This window comes from Callithrix jacchus, chromosome 12 (assembly GCF_049354715.1).
Source record: "Callithrix jacchus isolate 240 chromosome 12, calJac240_pri, whole genome shotgun sequence".
Taxonomy (NCBI): domain Eukaryota; kingdom Metazoa; phylum Chordata; class Mammalia; order Primates; family Cebidae; genus Callithrix; species Callithrix jacchus.
In genome coordinates this window covers 81,999,525-82,019,883 of record NC_133513.1, presented here as the reverse complement: position 1 = coordinate 82,019,883, position 20,359 = coordinate 81,999,525, and the positions used below count along the sequence as shown (strand labels likewise).

At 42.0% G+C, this 20,359-nt stretch overlaps 1 protein-coding gene and 2 pseudogenes across 2 annotated transcripts in view; 2 read left to right on the top strand and 1 right to left on the bottom strand.

Moving 5' to 3' along the window:
• LOC108587758 (serine-rich coiled-coil domain-containing protein 2-like) overlaps window positions 1-14,220 on the bottom strand; it is a 32,553-nt pseudogene extending 18,333 nt beyond the window's left edge. The window contains exon 1 of the transcript XR_013524997.1: window positions 14,087-14,220. The product of XR_013524997.1 is annotated as a serine-rich coiled-coil domain-containing protein 2-like (transcript). The remainder of the gene's footprint in view (window positions 1-14,086) is intronic.
• LOC144578808 (uncharacterized) lies at window positions 1,017-14,731 on the top strand. Its single transcript, XM_078346857.1, has 4 exons — window positions 1,017-1,034; window positions 13,844-13,993; window positions 14,094-14,355; window positions 14,521-14,731. The coding sequence occupies exons 1-4, from the start codon at window positions 1,017-1,019 to the stop codon at window positions 14,601-14,603; spliced, it is 513 nt and encodes a 170-aa protein (XP_078202983.1). The 3' UTR covers window positions 14,604-14,731.
• Window positions 14,732-15,654: 923 nt separating this feature from the next.
• LOC118146345 (SERPINE1 mRNA-binding protein 1 pseudogene) lies at window positions 15,655-17,289 on the top strand (annotated as a pseudogene).
• Window positions 17,290-20,359: the final 3,070 nt, after the last annotated feature.

The following is a 20,359-nucleotide window of genomic DNA, read 5'->3' as shown; positions in this document are numbered from 1 at the left end:
CAGGAGGTCTAGGTTGTGGTGACACATAATCAAGTCACCGCACTCCAGCCTGGGTGAGAGAACAAGACATTGTCTCAAAAAAAAAAAAAAAAAAAAAAAAAAAAAGAAAAAGTGTTGTATTGAGTGGTATGAGAGAGTAGAAAAAACACTGGATTTTTTATTTCCCATCTTTTTTTTTTAATTTATTTATTTTAAAGTACGTTTATTTATTTTAGGTACATACTGTATCTGGCATTTCTCCCCATGTTGTCCCTCCCCACCCAGCACTGTCTCTCCCCTGTCTCCCTCAACTGCCCTCAGTGTGTGATGCTCCTCTCCCTGAGTTCACGTGTTCTCGTTGTTCAACACCCACCTATGACTGAGAACATGCGGTGTTTGGCTTTCTTTTCTTGTGTCAGTTTGCTGAGAATGATGGTTTCCAGATTTATCCAAGTCCCTACAAAGGACACGAACTCACCGTTTTTTATGAATGTGCAGTATTTCATGGTGTCTATGTACCACATTTTTTTTGTCCAGTCTATCATTGATGGGCATTTGGGTTGGTTCCCGGTCTTTGCTATTGTTTATAGGGCTGCAATGAACATACGTGTGCATGTGTCTTTATAGTAGAATGATTTATAGTTCTTTGGGTATATGTCAAAGAGGAAAATTTAAAACAGAGGAGGAAAAAAATTCAGACAAAAATAGAGATTTGGGTTAGAAAATAATCAACAAGTCTCATTATTTGCTAATGATAAGAAATATTTAATAAGTATAAATTTCCTAAGACACTTCAGGATACAACTGTCCTTAAGAACACTTTTTGAATTGCTCATTTGTATATTCTGTACTAACTGAATGATGTAAATTCCTAACCAAATGGGTCAATCAGAACTGGATCAACATTGAATAATTATTTGCTTTCCTCATTCAATTAACAAAAAATTTATTGAGTATCTATAAGTTGGGGGCAAGAAGAACCTGTCATGAAAGCAAACAGTAAAATACAGCAACTACTACAACAAAATAACTGCGTAATGTTAATAGGAACACAGGTAACAGAATATAATAAAGGATAGATGGAAGAGGCATAATGAGCATATGTCTAGCAGCTTTCTAGGAAGAAAAGGCATCTATATTGGGCTTTTAAAAAAAGATAAAGTGATGGCGAGGTACAGTGCCTCATGCCTCTAATCCCAAAATGTTGGGAGGCTGAGGCGGGTGAATCACCTGAGGTCAGGAGTTCAAGACCAGGCTGGTCAACTGGTCAACATGGTGAAACCCCATCTCTACTAAAAATGCAAAATAAATTAGCCAGGCATGGTGGCATGCATCTGTAATCCCAGCTACTCGGGAGGCTAGGGAGGCAGAGGTTGCAATGAGCCGAGATCTTGCCTTTGCACTCCAGCCTGGGCAACAAGAGTGAAACTCCATCTTAAACAAACAAACAAAAGATAAAAGTGATTTAATAAGAAGATGAATGGTATTCTATTTAAAAACAAAAAAAAAGGAATAGTGGCCAGGCATGATGGCTCACGCCTGTAATTCCAGCACTTTGGGAGGCCAAAGTGGGCAGATCACCTGAGGTTGGGAGTTCGAGACCAGCCTGACCAACATGGAGAAATACCATCTCTACTAAAAATACAAAATTAGCCGGGCATGGTGGCGCATACCTGTAATCCCAGCTACTCAGGGGGCTGAAGCAGAAGAATCACTTGAACCCGGGAGGCAGATATTGTGGTGAGCTGAGATCACACCATTGCACTCCAGTCTAGGCAAAAGAGCGAAACTCCATCTCAATAAAATAAAATAAAATAAATAATAATAATCAAGGAATAGTATGTACAAAAGCAGAGAGATGTCTAAGTATTTCTCATTATCATGGAACCTCCTCTTGGAGGACCACCTGTATGCTAACAAAAAATCTGGTCTTTATTCTATGGTCCTATGGTAAGAAACATCACGTGTGCATTAGATTCCCTTAGGGAGGCAGGGCACGGTGGCTCACACCTGTAATCCCAGCACTTTTCCCAAGGTGGGAAAATTGCTTGACACTAGGAGTTCAAGATCAGCCTAGTCAACATAGCAAGATATCCTAGGGAGCACTCCAGATCTCCTGAAGCATGTGCAGGCAAAAGGTGGGTAAAGAGGCAAAAAAAGAAAACTAACTTCTGCAAAGAATAGGGAGCCACAGCTGATTTTTTAGCAAAAATAGAACTGGACAGACCTGAGTTTCAGAAATCTAAAAGTCAGGAGCATGGATCACAGGCTAAGGTAAATCTGGAGAAAGAGCAATGAAGAGGGTTAAGAAGCAACTACAATGATGCTCCAGCACTAAATACTGACTACTACTTACTCAAACATAAATGAACCACTAAAAGAGGCTTATAAAGTGCTATAAGTGTAATATGTGCTTTCTTTAAAAAAAAGTTTTTTGTTTTTTTTTTGAAGATGGGGTTTCATCATGTTGGTCAGGCTGGTCTTGAACTCCCGATCTCAGGTGATCCGCCCATCTGGCCTCCAAAGTGCTTGGATTACAGGCATGAGCCACCGCGCCCGGCCCCAATATATGCTTTCAACATAGTTTCTGAACTCATCTCAAACATCAACTCGATAATCATAAACAATTATGGTAAAATTCAGTCAGGTATATTTTAAAAAAAAGAAGGGTGGGGCCGGGCGCGGTGGCTCAAGCCTGTAATCCCAGCACTTTGGGAGGCCGAGGCAGGTGGATCACAAGGTCAAGAGATTGAGACCATCCAGGTCAACATGGTGAAACCCCATCTCTACTAAAAATACAAAAAATTAGCTGGGCATGGTGGCGCGTGCCTGTAATCCCAGCTACTCGGGAGGCTGAGGCAGGAGAATTGCCTGAGCCCAGGAGGCGGAGGTTGCGGTGAGCCAAGATTGCGCCATTGCACTCCAGCCTGGATAACAAGAGCGAAACTCCGTCTCAAAAAAAAAAAAAAAAAAAAAAAAAAAGAAGGGTGGTGAAGAAGGAAAGCCATCAAAATTTCCCTGGAAGGCCAGATGTGCTGGCTTACGCCTGTAATCCCAGCACTTTGGGAGGCTGAGGTGGACTGATCATGAGGTCAGGAGTTCAAGACCAGCCTGGCCAAGATGGTCAAACCCCATCTCCACTAAAAATACAAAAATTAGCTAGATGAAGTGGAAGGCACCTGTAATCCCAGCTACTCAGGAGGCTCAGGCAGAGAATTGCTTGAACCCAGGAGGAGGAGGTTACAGTGACCCAAAATCATGCCACTGCACTCCAGCCTGGGCAACAGAATGAGACTCCATCTCAAAAAAAAAAAAAAAAATTCTGTGGAAAAGTAGCTCATTTGTTCCTCAATTTAATATTTATTTATTTATTTATTTGAGATGGAGTTTTGCTCTTGTTACCCAGGCTGGAGTGCAATGGCGCGATCTTGGCTCACCGCAACCTCTGCCTCCTGGGTTCAAGCAATTCTCCTGCCTCAGCCTCCCAAGTAGCTGGGACTACAGGTGCGTGCCACGACACCCAGCTAATTTTTGTATTTTTAGTAGACACCGGGTTTCACCATGTTGACCAAGATGGTCTCGATCTCTTGACCTTGTGATCCACCTGCCTCGACCTCCCAAAGTGCTGGGATTATAGGCGTGAGCCACCGCGCCTGGCCTAATTTTTATTTTTAAAAAAGTAAAACTACTATAACAAACAGGTTGCTAAATCAAAATTTAGAGGCTACTACAAGGCAAGCACTGCACAAAACTAAGAATAATCAGCAGAGAAAAATAAGTTAGCACATATATGGCTATTTAATTCATTTTCTATTAATTCATAAAAAACCTTTGTTAATCATAGATAAAAACAACAGTTTTATATTAATAAAAATTCACCCACTCCACCTACTAGAAAGCAAGTGGGGGTCAAGTGTTCAACATCTCTCCCCAGTGGCCATGATCTTCATTTGAAAGAAAGAGGGAAATTACATGTAAAGACATATACATGATCATGATCGACCTTGGGTGCACAGATTAAGATACAATTAATTTATGTTTCAAAGAAATAGATCCTGTAGATCCTTTCTCTGTTGAATCATTTTGTTAATTACATATACTTGTATTGTGAAAGTAAAAAATTAGAACACTAATTTCACTAATGCCAAGAGAAAAAAAAAAGTAAGCTGAAAGCTAAGTCACAGAAGAAGCTGCCTTTACTTTTTTCTTGTTTTGTTTGTTTGTTTTTGAGATAAAGTTTTTCTCTTGTTACCCAGGCTGGAGTGCAATCACCTGATCTCGGCTCACTGCAAACTCCGCCTCCAGGGTTCAACAGATGCTCCTGCTTCAGCTTCCCAAGTAGCTGGGATTACAGGCATACACCACCATGCCCAGATAATTTTGTATTTTTAGTAGAGATGGGGTTTCACTATGTTGGTCCTGCTGGTCTCAAACTCCTGACCTCAGGTGATTCACCTACCTTGGCCTCCCACCAACCCCAGCCCCCTTCCCTTTTGTTTCTAAGCTGATAGCTACAGATAAAAAGTTAAATATGTCCACGAGTAATGGACATAATATGTCCTGAGTAGACTACTCAGTGTTCACCATATCTTATGTAATAGACCAGTTTAGAGCGCTAGACAAAGACATAACTGATTATTCCCCTACCTGCTCCTTTTCTTTTGCAATGTGTGGATTCAGTAATGGGATCATTTCCTCTCTCTTGCCCCTCCAACCTGTTTTTTTCCATTTAAATAATGAAGCTCAAAATCATCTTTGGAGAAAGACACAGACCTGTCTCCCTGGCATACATCTTTAACCTTGGCAAAATAAACTTCTAAATTGACTGAGACCTGTCTCAGATACTTTTTTATTTACAGTATGTATATATAAGAATACAAAAAAAAAGGAAAAAAGCACCTATCTTTAAAAAAATAATTCCTTGATAACTGGCTATTCCCCCGAGCTACCACCCTAGCTTTTAGCTTCACTTTATAAACAACTCCTTGAAAAAAATGTCTATCCTAGCAGTCTACAATTCATTTCCCCCAATTCTCCCTTAATCCCACTCCAATCAAGTCTTTACTGCCACCACTAAACCAGAAACAACTTGTTAAGGTCACCAATGATTTTCATATTGCTGTATTTTAGTCCTCGATCTAATAGCATCTGACACAACTGGTTACTCACTTGCTCCTTCTTAGAACATTTCACTTGGCTTCATTGATACCACTCAGTCTTAATTCTCTTCCTTCTTCATGTGGGTGCTGCTTCTTGGTCTTCTTTGCTAGTTTCTTTCCCTCTGAATACATTACAGGATCCTAAGGCTAACTTGTGGGACTTCTCCAGCCATACTCACTCCCTAAATTATTTTAATCCCTTCTCGTGGCATTAAATACTATCTCTCGAATAACTGGAAATTTATCTATCTCTAACCCAGACCTCTGCTTTGAACTGCAGACTCATGCATCCTCAGCTCTCTACACAATCTCTCCACTTAGATTACTAACTTAAAATGTCCAAAATTGAACTCATTATTTCCCCCACAAAACCTGCTTCTTCTGCATCTCAGTAAATGTTAACACCATGTGTCCAGTTGTTCAGGCCAAAACTCACACCCCACATTTAATCCATCATTAAATTGTTGGCTCTGCCTTCAAAATGTATACAAAATGGGAGCATTTCTCCTAATCCCTGCATAAAATCATCCCCCACCCAGGATTACTGCTGCAGCCTCCTAAATAATCTCATTATGCACCACCCCTGACATTCTTTACATAGCAGCTGAGAGTTTATTTAGAACAAGTCAAAACTCTGGTGGCTTCCCACCTTTTAAAAGCCAGTCTCACTGGCCTACAATGCCATATATGATCAGACATCTCCCCCAACTCAACCCACCTCTCTGACCTCATCTTCTACCAATCATTTCCCCTCAATGCCTCCACTGGCCTACTTGCCACTCCTAGAACAGGTCAAACCAGCTTCAGCCACAGGATCTTTGCATTCCAATTGTGTCTTCATCAAGTACTCTCTCTCCTAAATATCTGCATAGACCACATTTTCACTTCTCTAAGATCGCTGCTCAAATGCTAGTTTTTTTTACAGCCTTCCCTAACCACCTTAGATAAAACAGCAGCATCCCCCTCACATGCTCTTTTTCACCTTATCCTGCTTTATTTTTCCCACAGGGATATAATAGCCAACATATCACATGTATACTTTTTTATCTTCTGTATCTTGTTATTAGAATGTAAGCTCCACAAAGGCAGAAAACTGTCTTGTTCACTAAACTATTCCTAGCAAGTGTTTAGAATACATTTCTTGAATAAATGAATGAGAAAAATCCGACTGAAGATCTGTTCTGTAAGCCAGGATTGAAGAAATTTAGAGTGTAGAACATCTCTAAGTCCTGGAAAAACAGGACTTCAAGAAAGGCCACGAGGCTGGGCGTGGTAACTCACACCTGGAATCCCAGTATTTTGGGAGGCCAAGGCAGGCAGATCACAAGGTCAGGAGTTTGAGAAGTACCTGGCCAATAAGGTGAAACCCTGTCTCTACTTAAAAAATACAAAAAAATTAGCCAGGCATGGTGACGCACACCTGTAGTCCCAGCTACTTGGGAGATTGAGGCAGGAGAATCGCCTGAAACCGGGAAGTGGAGGTTGCAGTGAGCCGAGATTGCACCAATGCACTCCAGCCTGGGCAACAGAGTAGACTCCGTCTCAAAAAATAAAAAAAGAAAAAGAAAAGAAAAGCAAGGCCACAACTACGGCCAAGTCTACAACGGCCAAGTCTACAACCCTAGCTGCTACCAATAATAAATAAAGGTTGACAAGCCATACTATTCCTAAACTGAGGAAAATATACTTGAGGAAAATTTTTAAATAAAACAAAAAACAAAACAAAAAGATGGCTATTCCTGCCTCCCCACCCTTGAAAAGAAATATCACCTAAATATTTCCTGAATATTTGAGCCCAGCCTGGGAAACATGGGGAGACCCTGTCTCTATGAAAATTTTTAAAAATTAGCCAGGCATGGGAATATATGCCTGTAGTCCCAACTACTCAGGAAGCCAAGGCAAGAGGATAGCTAGAGCCCAGGAGGTCAAGGCTGCAGTGAGCCATGATGGCACTACTGGTGACAAAGTCAGACCCTGTCTCAGAAAAAAAAAACAAAAAAAGAGAGAGAAGTAGAATGCTGGGGAACAGAAAACATTCGCTCAGATACAAGATGTCACTGAGCTGGCTTTTCAATACCAAGCACCAAAACAGAGATCACAAAAGGACCAAAACCCTGAGATGCCCATCATTCCTCAGCTAAAGAGCCATGCCTTGCATTTCTATCCCACACACAGACCTCAAGATACAGGGTAGGAGGCCATGCCAAAGTGAACAGCTGAGAGCAGTGATGGCAGGGACCAGAGCAGTAATGACTATCATAACAAAGAGAAGGGGGGAGCTTCACTCATGCTTTTTCTGTTTTCCCCTTCCTACTGTTCTTACCAAGGCCAGAAACCAGGTAGATGAAAATCAGCAGAGAACAGAGGGTAAGGATGGCCAGAAGCAAATGGTTGTAAGAAAAAATCAAGAGCAAATTCCTTTACCCAAGTAACTCTTGAAAAATAGACACACGAAGTTAGGAACTGACCAAGAAAATGTAAAACAAGCCCCTATGTCTCATATAACTATAAAGTACAAAGAAAACAGAGAGATTCTTATTTGGAATAATATCTGTGGCATTTTTAAGACCAACAATCTTCAAAGATGATCCAACTACATTCAAACTAAGCTACTGATCAACATGGAAAAGGAAACAGGTGAAAAACTTCAGTGCTCATGGATCCAACCTTTAAGAATCCTCTGGCTTCCCAATGGCTCCAAACCATAATATAACCAATCAGAAGTCTTTAAAGGTAGAGAAGTAACTCTACAGCATTCCAATGCAATCAACTCAGCAGAGAAGAGCTAAAAACTCAGAAATTATATCTCACATACTGTGACTGGTCAATTCACTTAAAAAGAAAGGACTGTTCTCATTGGTTAATCTCAATAGGCTGAATCACACCCCAGCATTAGCACCTGTAGCAAGCAGAAGTCAGAAGTCAAAGAGGCAGAAAGCAATCAGATACTCAGAGAAAGCTTGGGGGGGAGGGCGTGGGGGACATAGGGGGATCGGTCTGTAACAAAGGAAAGACAAAGTCGCCCTATACAACCACTCATCAGCTTATGACAGCAGGCCACATCAACCACAACTGTTTGTAGCCTGAGGTGGCAGCATTCTGCATGCTCACATCTGTGCTAATACTTTCTTCCCCTCTGCTCCCTCCCTGATGGCTCTTTCCCCATCCTCCCTGACAGCTGTCACATTCTAGAGCTCCTCTTCCTCCACTCACTGTTTCATTTTGGTGATCTGGTGATTCCCAGTTCAGTCTCTTGATGTCTTTCTGTATTATCCCATCCTATAGTCACTCATTCCTCTACCCAGTCCCTATCCTTGACAAGCACACAATCCAGTGGGGGAGACAGATGTGTCACTAGAATAGGTACAATACATCATAGTCAATGCTGTGAAAGAACTATAACAAAGGGCTGTGAGCACATAATCATCTGTCATTACCCTACTCTATGTCTTCCAAATCAACTATCTGCCTTCCCAGTCTCTCAGATCAGTTACTAAATCCTGTATCTTTCCAAAATATCCCCTGATCTCCACTTCCATCTCAAAGTGTAGGCTTCATTTCTCACATGACTATTTCAACCACTTCCTATTATAAACATAATTCAATATATAGCCACTTTGTTACATGAGCAATCTCCTCAAAAGAGATAACATACCATATCATCCCCTTGCTTTGCAACACCTAATCTTTCCAATGTCTAAGAAATGAAGTCCAAATCCTTGGCATCAAATAGCATCTTTTAAAAGCAGGCTGAGTTCCACTTCCAATGCTCACGACCTATGTTTTCTTTGGCAGGTATGGTCTCTAAATTTTCATATCCACAGAATGAACATACTAAAAGAACCTATCTTCTAGGGTTGCTGAGGACTACATAAGAAACTCAATGCCAGGAACCAGGACAAAACCCAGCACTCAAGGTAAACTATTATCCTGTGCGGTCTCATCTACCTAGAATGGCCTACTCTCCAATAGGAGCAGATTACTAAGCTTTTCTTTCACATATTTTAGAATGATTAACAACAAGAGTTAAAGACAATCCTCTGGTTAATTGTGAACAGACAAAAATTTCAATTAACCAATATACTGCTGTCATAAAATTTTAGTTTATCAAAAGTTCACCATCAATTACTAAAAAATAAGTACCTATTTAAAAAAACAAGTTGAGTTGTTTTGCTTTCCTATTTAAGTTCAGAAAAAAAGAATGAAAACATAATAACGAAGTTTTCTATAACATAAAATACACATAAATGAAATCTGACCTCAATTGCATATTAACTTTCTAAATATGTATACATAACCAAATGAACTCCAGAAGCTTAAGGAAATAAAAGTATGCATCAGACAGGAGCATGACCTTCATTCTAAGATAACACAATCAAAAGACAAAAATCACTGACTTTTTTCTTTTTTTTTTTGAGACAGAGTCTCACTCTGTCACCAGGCACCAGGCTGGAGTACAGCGGCACAATCTCGGCTCACTGCAACCTCCGCCTCCCGAGTTCAAGCAATTCTCCTGCCTCAGTCTCCTGAGTAGCTGGGACTACAGGTGCACACCACCACACCCAGCTAATTTTTGTATTTTTAGTAGAGATGGGGTTTCACCATGTTGGCCAGGATGGTCTCGATCTCTTGACCTTGTGATCCACCCGCGTTGGCCTCCCAAAGTGCTGGGATTACAGGCTTGAGCCACCGCGCCTGGCCCACACTGACTTTTTTATCTTTTTCTCTTCTCAAATAGAGATTGGGTCTCACTATGTTGCCCAGGCTGGTCTCAAACTCCTAGGCTCAAGCGATTCTCCCACCTCAGCCTCCCAAAGTGGTGGGATTAACAGGCATGAGTCACTGCACCCAGCCACACTGACTTTAAAATAGATATACAATAATATAAATTTAATAATACAAAACCTACAAAGCCTATAATGAGGAAAAACAGATCAGAAATATTTTTCAAGAGATTAATATATTTATGATACTAGTGCTAATGAAAATTGGTGAGAAGATTCCAATAAACTTATGGATGATGAACAAATAAAGAAGAAAATAAAACTGGAAGAATACTGCATTTGCTTTTCTACTATGGACTATGATGTTAGATTCCAAGTAACCTTATCATCGTTTTAAAAAAATAAACTTTTAAAAGCAAAATCCTATAAAGTATGATAGAACTAGTCAACCAAACTGTACTGGAGTCAGTGTAAATCAGTATCTTTTAGAAGTAAATCTGATAATATTTTTCAAAATTAACAAAACCTTCATACCCTCTGACTTGTAATCCTGCTCCTAGGTCTTTAGCTTAAAGGAAAGAAGCAGAATGATGAACTATACACTAACTGCATTACCCGCAAAATAGTAAGAAATCTAGATGCGCAATTATTAAGAAATAAGTCACTGTAACACTGTATAATCATCTAAAGGTATAAAAACTACAGCAAAAATGAAACATCAAATATGAAAGTAAATATTCAGCAATTACATTTATGTTTTATCATTTAAAATCACTTAGATATGATAGGAGATAAGAAGAAAAATTAAAAGTTTGTTTTGATTCTTAAAATTTCTTTGACCATTAAGTTGTTTGTAAGATAAAAAGCCTTTTGGAATTGGTCAGGCCCATACCACTAAGTACACATTGTGACTTTTTAGAGGCAGTCACAATCATCCGATCCCCCCCCTAAAATCCTATCACATAGGAGTAAGATAGATTCTTCTCACAGACCAGCCACATAAGTAATTTTAGCCATGCTATTACCCAGCTGCAACCTTCTTATGTTAAAATCTCATTTTACCAACAAAACTTCATTATATGTGAGCTCTCTATATGGTGATCAGAAGCCACTTGTTATGGGGCATCTGGAGAGAGGGCCCCAAGCACTGATGTTAAAACTATCTGGCTGACTGGAATAGTGAAGGTTAGGTTTCTCTTATATCTCTAAATGAATTATTATGTTTCTCAGCCACAAGGGTTCTAAGTCCCTAGGAGTGGCAGCTATGGATTCAAAGAGGGATAATATGCAAGTAGATTTACACTCCCTCTGAAAAAAGACTAGCAACTCCTTCATTTCACCCCAAAGCACCATGGAGTAGCAAAAAACACACAATCAGAAGGTCAGGAGATATGAGATATAGGTGAGCCTAAGCAATCTCAAACAAGTTATCTTTTCAGGCTGGAGCTGTTCAATGCGAAAATTTTTTTTAAGTTAAACCAAATAATCTGTTAATTCTTTCAAGTTCAAAATTTGTTAATTTAAAAGACCCTTTATTCAGTACACCTCCAATTGCTCACAACCCCCATTAGAATTGTAAAACAATTAAAATTTAGAATTAGGAGACTAGGAGCAAGAGTGAAATACAAGGATGGTCAAACCTGGACTGTAATCCTTGCCTTCCCTTTCTACCTGCATGACTCTGGGCAAATTAAATTACTGCACCTCAAAATAAAGTTGTAGGACCATTGAAACAGCAATCCTTATTGGTCATGCCCTTAAATTCCTGTGTCATTAAGTGAATTTGTAAAAACATAACTGGGATTTCATTCCTAACCAGCAACAATTTTTGCTTCATTCTTGGATATTTAAAACAACCTTGTGCATTCTTCTTTTCTAAATTATCTGATGCTGAATGCAATGGTCTAACATATTTCACCTATCTTATAGCTATATTCAAGACTCAGATTATTTGTCAAAAACGCATTGAGTAAATGGTTTTGAGCATTTGCACCACACTGTGTTGGAGTTGCAAAGTTCTGTTCCCTTAAGAAGACCAAAAACCAGGCTGGGCACAGTGGCTCAGGCCTGTAATCCCAGCACTTTAGGAAGCCAAGGCAGGAGAATCACCAGGTCAAGAATTCAAGACTACTCTGACAAACATAGCGAAACCCCATCTCTACTAAATATACAAAAAAAATTAGCCAGGTGTGGTGGTATGCAACTGTAATCCCAGCTACCAGGGAGGCTGAGGCAAGAGAATCTCGTGAATCCGGGAGGCAGAGGTTGCAGTCAGTCAAGATTAAAGCCATTGCACCCTGGCCTGGGCAACAGTAAGAAACACCCTCTCAGAAAAAACAAAAATCAAAAAACGAAGAAGCCCAAAAACCTGGTGGAGACAGACATACAAACAAATCATTAACTACTGGTTATCAAATATTAACTGCAGAATGTACGAATCAGTTTAAGACAAAAGGGATGAGCTGTCTAGACAAGCCTCAGAGATAACTCTAGTAAGGTCTTCAAGGGCAAGTTGTTTACTAAGTAGAGAATTCTCAACAAAGGAATACTGAAAAACCACAAAGGAAGATGTCATCTTCAGAGAATTGCAAACAGTCTTGCATGGAGAGGGCAGGCATAATGGTAGAATGTTAACAAATACCACTAACATGAAGAACTTTGAATTTCATCGATATAGATTATGGAGTCACTGAAGGACTTCTAAATATGGATTCGAAGTCCTTTCTTCCACCATACAGTCAAAGGAGTTGAGGCACAGCAACAAAAACGCAGGTCTGAATGCAGAAAGGTAGAATTTTTACAGAATTCTTAATGGAGACTTCCTGCTTGCTTTCAGGATGGCTTCTAGCGCCTTCTTAACTATGGTTTATTAATACGATGCTGAAGTACCACAGTATGAATTATGGCTAAAAGGTTCAACAAAGTGTGCATTTTTAACCTTATTTGATCCCAATGTGTTGAGAACACAAACGAAAACAAAAAATAACAGTAAAGAGTTTTCATAATTAAGAGAAGCAAACAGTAATGAAGTCCAAGAGAAAGAACACTGATTTCAGGCAAACACTGAGGAATATTTACATCGTTATCACATACTGATGACGGATAAGATGTTTTGCACCTATCTCTTGCAGGAGAGCATCTCAAGTTCCTTTTGGTTAAAGAGTAGCTGCCATCTCTGAAGTCTCCAGTCTAAAAGAGGATGCTCTAAAAACACTGGCCAAATTTATAGGCTCTGCTATATTTTAATGCTCGGGGAAAAAAGGAATGCCTTTCTTTTTATATATATATATTTTTATAGACGGTGTTTCATCCTGTTGGTCAGGTTGGTCTTGAACTCCTGACCTCAGGTGATCCGCCCGCCTTGGCCTCCAAAGTGCTTGGATTACAGGCGTGAGCCACTACGTCCAGCCAAAGGAATGCCTTTCATATGGCCATTTTGAAAAGCTTAAAGCTCAATTTCTCATCTATAGGAGTGAGCAACCAACACTCTAATCTGAGACCACAGAGTCCTTGCATCAGTCATTTCCACCCCGCTAAGGCCTAGTCTGGCAGCAGCCAGCCTCATTGGCCGCGGAGCCCACACACATGAATATGCAATTATTGAAATGAAAACTAAAGCTTTGCCACCAAGGGCCACCACGAAGGAGTCCTTTTATTCCTCCTTTTACTTTCGCAAGAAAATAAAATATATACATAGAGAATACAATTCAGGAAATGCCAACTGGAAAAAATAAATAAGTAAACTGTATGAAAATACCTGTCTAAAGAGAAGAGAGAAAATCTGAACCTACGCAACGGTGTGCCCCGCCAAAGTTTCACCTCAGGATGTGTTTTAGGGTGTGTCTTTGATTTAGCCCTGTAAATTAAAAAAAAAAATCCCACTCCTTCGGGGCGCCCCGGTACTTTCCTCATCCACCCACACAAGCTACCAGGCTCTGAAATCACTGAGCACCTCAGTCTCACCCAGATTTCCACTGAAAGCGGCGCCCGCGGCCCGAGGCCCCACGCAGTTACAGCCGCAGGGAGGACGTCCTCGGCCTCCCTGGTCCGCGCCCTCCCCGCGACCAAGGGGAGCTAGAGGCTCACCCTGGAGGTCGGGGGACAGGAGGGCGACACCACCTCAGCCCGGGAGTCCGGGCCTCCGCCCCGCCCGGACTGCGCGCCTGGTCCTGGCCTGCCCCCGGCCACCCCGGGCGCGACTCCGGCCCTGAGACCCGCTCTCACCGTGTAGAGGTCGCGCCGCCTCCTATGCCGAGGCCCGGCAGCAGGCCGCCGTGACCTGCGGGCCCGAGTACGGAAGGAGAAGCTAGGGCCGCCCGTGACACCTCCGCCGTCCCCGCCGTTGGAACCGCAGCTCCCAGCATCGCGTCCGCGGCCTGAGGGAGCGCCAGACTCCAAAACCGCGGCGCTCCTCCCTCTAACGACGGCGGCCTGGACTCCGCCCTCCAGGGTCCGCGAAACGCGCGAGCGCAGCCCCGCTCCGCCGCGGACCGGTACGCAGGCGCGAGCCTCACGGGGCTACGGTGCCCGCCCCACCCCCTGATTCGGCTTCACACCGCCTCTGGCCCTGCCCCGCCCTCGCGCCGTGCTTTCCCAAGCTCCGCCCCATTTCGGGCCCCGCCCCTCCACTGACCTTGCTTGGCTTCCTCCTAACTCAGGTTTTTGCTCGGCCCACGCAGTGACGCCAGTCTTGCGGTCGACCTCACCTCTAGCGGAGCCCTGGACTACATTTGCTGCCTGACGGTGGTCAAACCTGACAGCTCCTTCTCCAGGTTGTGAAAAGTGAGGGGAGGTCTGAGCATTGGGCATGACTGCACCCCGCACCTGCCTTCCGCTTCAAAACACAGGATCTTGCTAAGGCTGAGGGGAAGGGGCACCTCAAATGTTGATCTGGTTTTCTTTTTTTCTTTCTTTCTTTTCTTTTTGAGACAGAATCTCGCTCTATCACCCAGGTTGGAGTTCGGTGGCGCTGTCACAGCTTACTGCAGCCTCCTGGGCTCAAGGGATCCTCTCGCCTCAGGCGTGCATCTCCACGCCTACGAAATAATTACATCTAAGACACACTAGTCAAAATAAACTATCACATATTGACCTAAATACACGGCTAGTTTTTATATTTTCTTTTTAGAGACGGGGGAGTAGTCTCACAGGCTGGTCTCAAACTCCTAGGCTCAAGCAATCTTCCCACCTTGCCTTCCCAAAGTGCTGGAATGACAGGCGTGAGCCACCGCTCCTGGCCAATGTGGTTTCCTTTGCCAGAAACCAGGTCCTTTGGGGCGTCCATCTTCCAGAGGCCATCTCCTCCCTTCTTTTCTTCCTCGACCATGTCCAGCCCTGCCCCGGGGAGCCCTCAGCCTGGAAGCCTTGAGGGTCTGGCCGGCTGTTTAAAGCGCTGGAGCTGCCCTTATCGGGTTGTAGATTTGAAGTTCTCTTAAATCCTTGTCCGCCCCAACAGCCCAAAAAAAATTATCAAATTTAAATCAAGGTAGAAAAGATCTGAAATGCCTTTTTAAACTCTAAAAGAAACTGTTGGCCAGGCACAGTGGCTCACGCCTGTAATCCCAGCACTTTGGGAGGCCAAGGCAGGTGGATCACGAGGTCAAGAGATCGAGACCATCCTGGTCAACATGGTGAAACCCCCGTCTCTACTAAAAATACAAAAAAATTAGCTGGGCATGGTGGCGCATACCTGTAATCCCAGCTACTCTGGAGGCTGAGGCAGGAGAATTGCCTGAACCCAGGAGGCGGAGGTTGCGGTGAGCCGAGATCGCACCACTGCACTCCAGCCTGGGTAACGAACGAAACTCCATCTCAAAAAAAAAAAAAAAAAAATACAAAAATTAGCGGGGCATGGTGGTGGCACATGCCAATAATCACAGCTACTCGGGAGGCTGAGGCATGAGAACTACATGAACCTGGGAGGGAGAGATTGTAGTGAGCTGAGATTGCACCGCTGCACTTCAGTCTGGGTGACAGACTGTATCAAACAAACAAACAAACAAAAAACACGGAAAGAAATTGTTAAGCGGCCCGGCCATCTTGTGGGAAGAGCTGAAGCGGGCGCTCGAGGCTCGGCGCGGCCCGCTGCAATCCGTGGAGGAACGCGCCGCGGAGCCACCATCATGCAAGGGCACTTACAGGAAAGCTTCGGCTGCGTGGTCACCAACCGATTCGACCAGTTATTTGACGACGAATCGGACCCCTTCGAGGTGTTGAAGGCAGCGGAGAACAAGAAAAAACCTGGCGGGGGCGGCGTTGGGGGCCCTGGGGCCAAGAACGCAGCTCAGGCCAAGGCGCAGATCAACTCCAAGACGGCAGGCAAGCAGCTGCGCAAGGAGTCCCTGAAAGACCGCAAGAACCCGCTGCCCCCCAGCGTTGGCGTGGTTGACAAGGAGGAGACGCAGCCGCCCGTGGCGCTTAAGAAAGAAGGAATAAGACGAGTTGGAAGAAGACCTGATCAGCAACTTCAGGGTGAAGGGAAAATAACTGATAGAAGACCAGAAAGGCCACCATCTCGTGAACGAAGATTTGAAAAGCCACTTGAAGAAAAGGGTGAAGGGGGCGAATTTTCAGTGTTGATAGACCGATTATTGACCGACCTATTCGAGGTCGTGGTGGTCTTGGAAGAGGTCAAGGGGGTCGTGGGAGATGGATTTGATTCTCGTGGCAAACGTGAATTTGATAGGCATAGTGGAAGTGATAGATCTTCTTTTTCACATCACAGTGGCCTGAAGCACGAGGACAAATGTGGAGGTAGCGGATCTCACAACTGGGAAACTGTCAAAGACGAATTAACTGACTTGGATCAATCAAATGTGACTGAGGAAACAACTGAAGGTGAAGAACATCATCCAGTGGCAGACACTGAAAATAAGGAGAATGAAGTTGAAGAGGTAAAAGAGGAGGGTCCAAAAGAGATGACTTTGGATTAGTGGAAGCCTATTCAAAATAAGGACCGGGCAAAAGTAGAATTTAATATCCAAAAGCCAAATGAAGGTGCAGATGGGCAGTGGAAGAAGGGATTTGTTCTTCATAAATCAAAGAGTGAAGAGGCTCATGCTGAAGATTCGGTTATGGACCATCGTTTCCGGAAGCTAGCAAATGATATAACGTCTCAGCTAGAGATCAATTTTGGAAACCTTGGCCGCCCAAGATGTGGTGGCAAGTGAGGACGAGGTGGACGTGGGCGTGGTGGACGCCCAAACTGTGGCAGCAGGACCAACGAGTGAAATGCTTCTGCTCCTGATGTGGATGACCCAGAGGCATTCCCAGCTCTGGCTTAACTGGATGCCATAAGACAACCCTGGTTCCTTTGTGCACCCTTCTGTTCAAAGCTTTTGCATGCTTAAGGATTCCAAATGACTGAGAAATTTAAAAAAAAAAAAGAGAGAGAGAGACTGTCATTCATACCATTCACACCTAAAGACTGAATTTTATCTGTTTTAAAAATGAACTCTCACTACACAGAAGTAACAAATATGGTAGTCAGTTTTGTATTTAGAAATGTATTGGTAGCAGGGATGTTTTCATAATTTTCAGAGATTATGCGTTCTTCATGAATACTTTTGTATTGCTGCTTGCAAACACGCATTTCCAAACTTGAAATATAGGTGTGAACAGTGTATACCAGTTTAAAACTTTCACTTCATTTGTGTTTTTTAATTAAGGATTTAGAAGTTCCCTCAATACAAACTGGTTTTAAATATTGGACATATTGGTTTTAATACCTGCTTTGCATTTTCACACATGGTCAACTGGGACATGTTAAACTTCGATTTGTCAAATTTTATGCTGTGTGGAATACTAACGATATGTATTTTAACTTAGTTTTAATATTTTCATTTTTGGGGAAAAATCTTTTTTCACTTCTCATGATAGCTGTTTTATATATATATGCTAAAGCTTTATATACAGAAATATCAGTACTTGAACAAATTCAAAGCACATTGGTTTATTAACCCTTGCTCCTTGCATGATTCATTAGGTTCAAATTATAACTTAATTATATTTTCAACTATATTTACTTTTTAAATGCGTGACTTCCCATTTTAAAATCTAAACTAGATATCTTATTGGTGAAAGTTGTCTACTTATTGTTGGTAGACACATCCTGTCGAGTGAAGTAGTTTTATAGGTATGGGTTTTTCCCCCCTCCACCAGGGTGGGTGGAATAAGTCAATTTGGCCAATGTATAATAGTTAAACTTTTCTGTAAAATAAGTGTCTGGCCAGGCCGGGTGCAGTGGCTCACGCCTATAATCCCAGCACTTTGGGAGGCTGAGGCGGGTAGATCACGAGGTCAAGAGATGGAGACCATCCTGGTCAACAAGGTGAAAACTCGTCTCTACTAAAAATACAAATATTAGCTGGGCATAGTGGCACGCGCCTGTAGTCCCAGCTACACGGGAGGCTGAGGCAGGAGAATTGCCTGAACCTAGGAGGCGGAGGTTGCGGTGAGCCGAGATTGCGCCATTGCACTCCAGCCTGGGTAACGAGAGTGAAACTCCGTTTCAAAAAAAAAAGAAAGAAAGAAAGAAAAAATAAGTGTCTGGCCATTTGATATGATTTCTGTGTGTGAAAGGTCCCCAAACCAAAATGGTACATCCATAATCAGCAACCATTCATCTTTACTTGTTCTAAAACAAACCAACGGGCACTGGTGGTAGGGTGAGGTGGGGAAGTATTTTAATTTTTGGAATTTGGGAAGCAGACCACTTTACTTTATAAGGTTGGAACAGCAGCATCATCTATGATGTATAAACCAAAATTCCTTAATGTTTCTAAATTTCCTAGATTGCTATTATTTGGTCCTGAGTATTTGTTCCACAGAAAGTGGTAATTACCTTTTCCCTCTTCCTCCATTAGAAAATTAGATTAATAATGGATTCCTTTAATAGGAACATCACCGCTTATTATAACATACATGGAGGGAATGATGAATAAAAAAAGTTTTCTAGGATTTAAAAAAATTGTTAAAATTACTTAAAAATTGATGCAATAAAAGATACTTAGATACCTGAATATTTTAAGTATATTATTTCATATTTTCTTTTTTGGGGGGGGAGAATGGAGTTTCGCTCTTGTTACCCAGGCTGGAGGGCAATGGTGCAATCTCGGCTCACCGAAACCTCCGCCTCCTGGGTTCAGGCAATTCTCCTGCCTCAGCCTCCTGAGTAGCTGGGATTACAGGCATGCGCCACCATGCCCAGCTAATTTTTTGTATTTTTAGTAGAGATGGGGTTTCACCATGTTGACCAGGATGGTCTCGATCTCTTGATCTCGTGATCCACCCGCCTTGGCCTCCCAAAGTGCTGGGATTACAGGCGAGAGCCTCAGTGCCTGGCCCATTATTTCTTATTTTCAGGGAAAAACTAATTACCACAAGAGAACTGTGAATTGGAAAAATAACTTGTACTAAGAATACTTGAAGAATTCATCAAATTAATAATGAAAAGATAATTGTAATTTTGAAATCGGCAATAGCACTAAATAGACACTTCATAAAAGAAGACATGTAAATGAGCACATGAAAAGTTGCTTAACATCATTAGTCACCAAGGAAATGAACATTAAAGTTTTATGACACCTCCCATCACATTAACATATAAGTTGGCTAAGAATTTTATTTTTATTTTTTATTTTATTTTATTTTTTTATTTTTTATTGCATTTTAGGTTTTGGGGTACATGAGCAGAGCCTGCAAGACAGTTGCGTAGGTACACACATGACAGTGTGTTTTGCTTCCTTTCTCCCCTTCACCCACATTTGGCATTTCTCCCCAGGTTATCCCTCCCCACCTTCCCCTCCCACTGGCCCTCCCGGCTAAGAATTTTAAAGGACTGACAACACCAAATGTTGGAAAGAATATGAAGCCATTGGAACTCTCTCATATGCTGCTTGTGAGAGTTTAAAATGATAAAACTATTTTGAAGCTCACTCTGTCAGACTTTAATAAAGTTAAACATCTCCTTGCTCTGTGATCCAGCAACTTCAGTTTTAGATATTTACTCAAGAGAAATAAAAACATAGGTTCACAAAATGACTTAAGTGAGGATGTTCAACAAGGCCAAAACTAGAAATAATTACTTGTTTATGAACAGGCAAATGGATAAACAAATTGTGGCATACAAGATAAGAGTAAGTCAGCATTTAAAAGGAATGAACTACTGATATATGCAAGAGAAATCAGACAGTAAAGGATACATACTGTATTATTTCATTTGTATAAAATTCTACCACAGAAAAAATTAGGCTATGATGATAGAAATCAAAATAGTGGTTGCCTCAGGGGCAGATGGGAAGTAAAGGAAAAGTGGCATGATAATAGTTTCTGGGGTCTTGGAAGTGCTTTATGTTTTGATTGACATGGTGGTTTCATTGGTGTATAAATTTGTCAAAATTCATTGAAGTATTCAAACAAAAGTTGTGCATTTTTATATAATAATTATACCTCAATTAAAGAGTATTATTTTTGGCCAGGCATGGTGGCTCATGCCTA

Bases quoted from the DNA above. Each gene is read 5' to 3' on its own strand.
- LOC144578808 (XM_078346857.1), top strand. The intron at 13,994-14,093 runs GTCCGGGCCTCC...CTCACCGTGTAG, and splicing joins GACACCACCTCAGCCCGGGA to AGGTCGCGCCGCCTCCTATG. The intron at 14,356-14,520 runs GTACGCAGGCGC...CTCCTAACTCAG, and splicing joins CCCCGCTCCGCCGCGGACCG to GTTTTTGCTCGGCCCACGCA.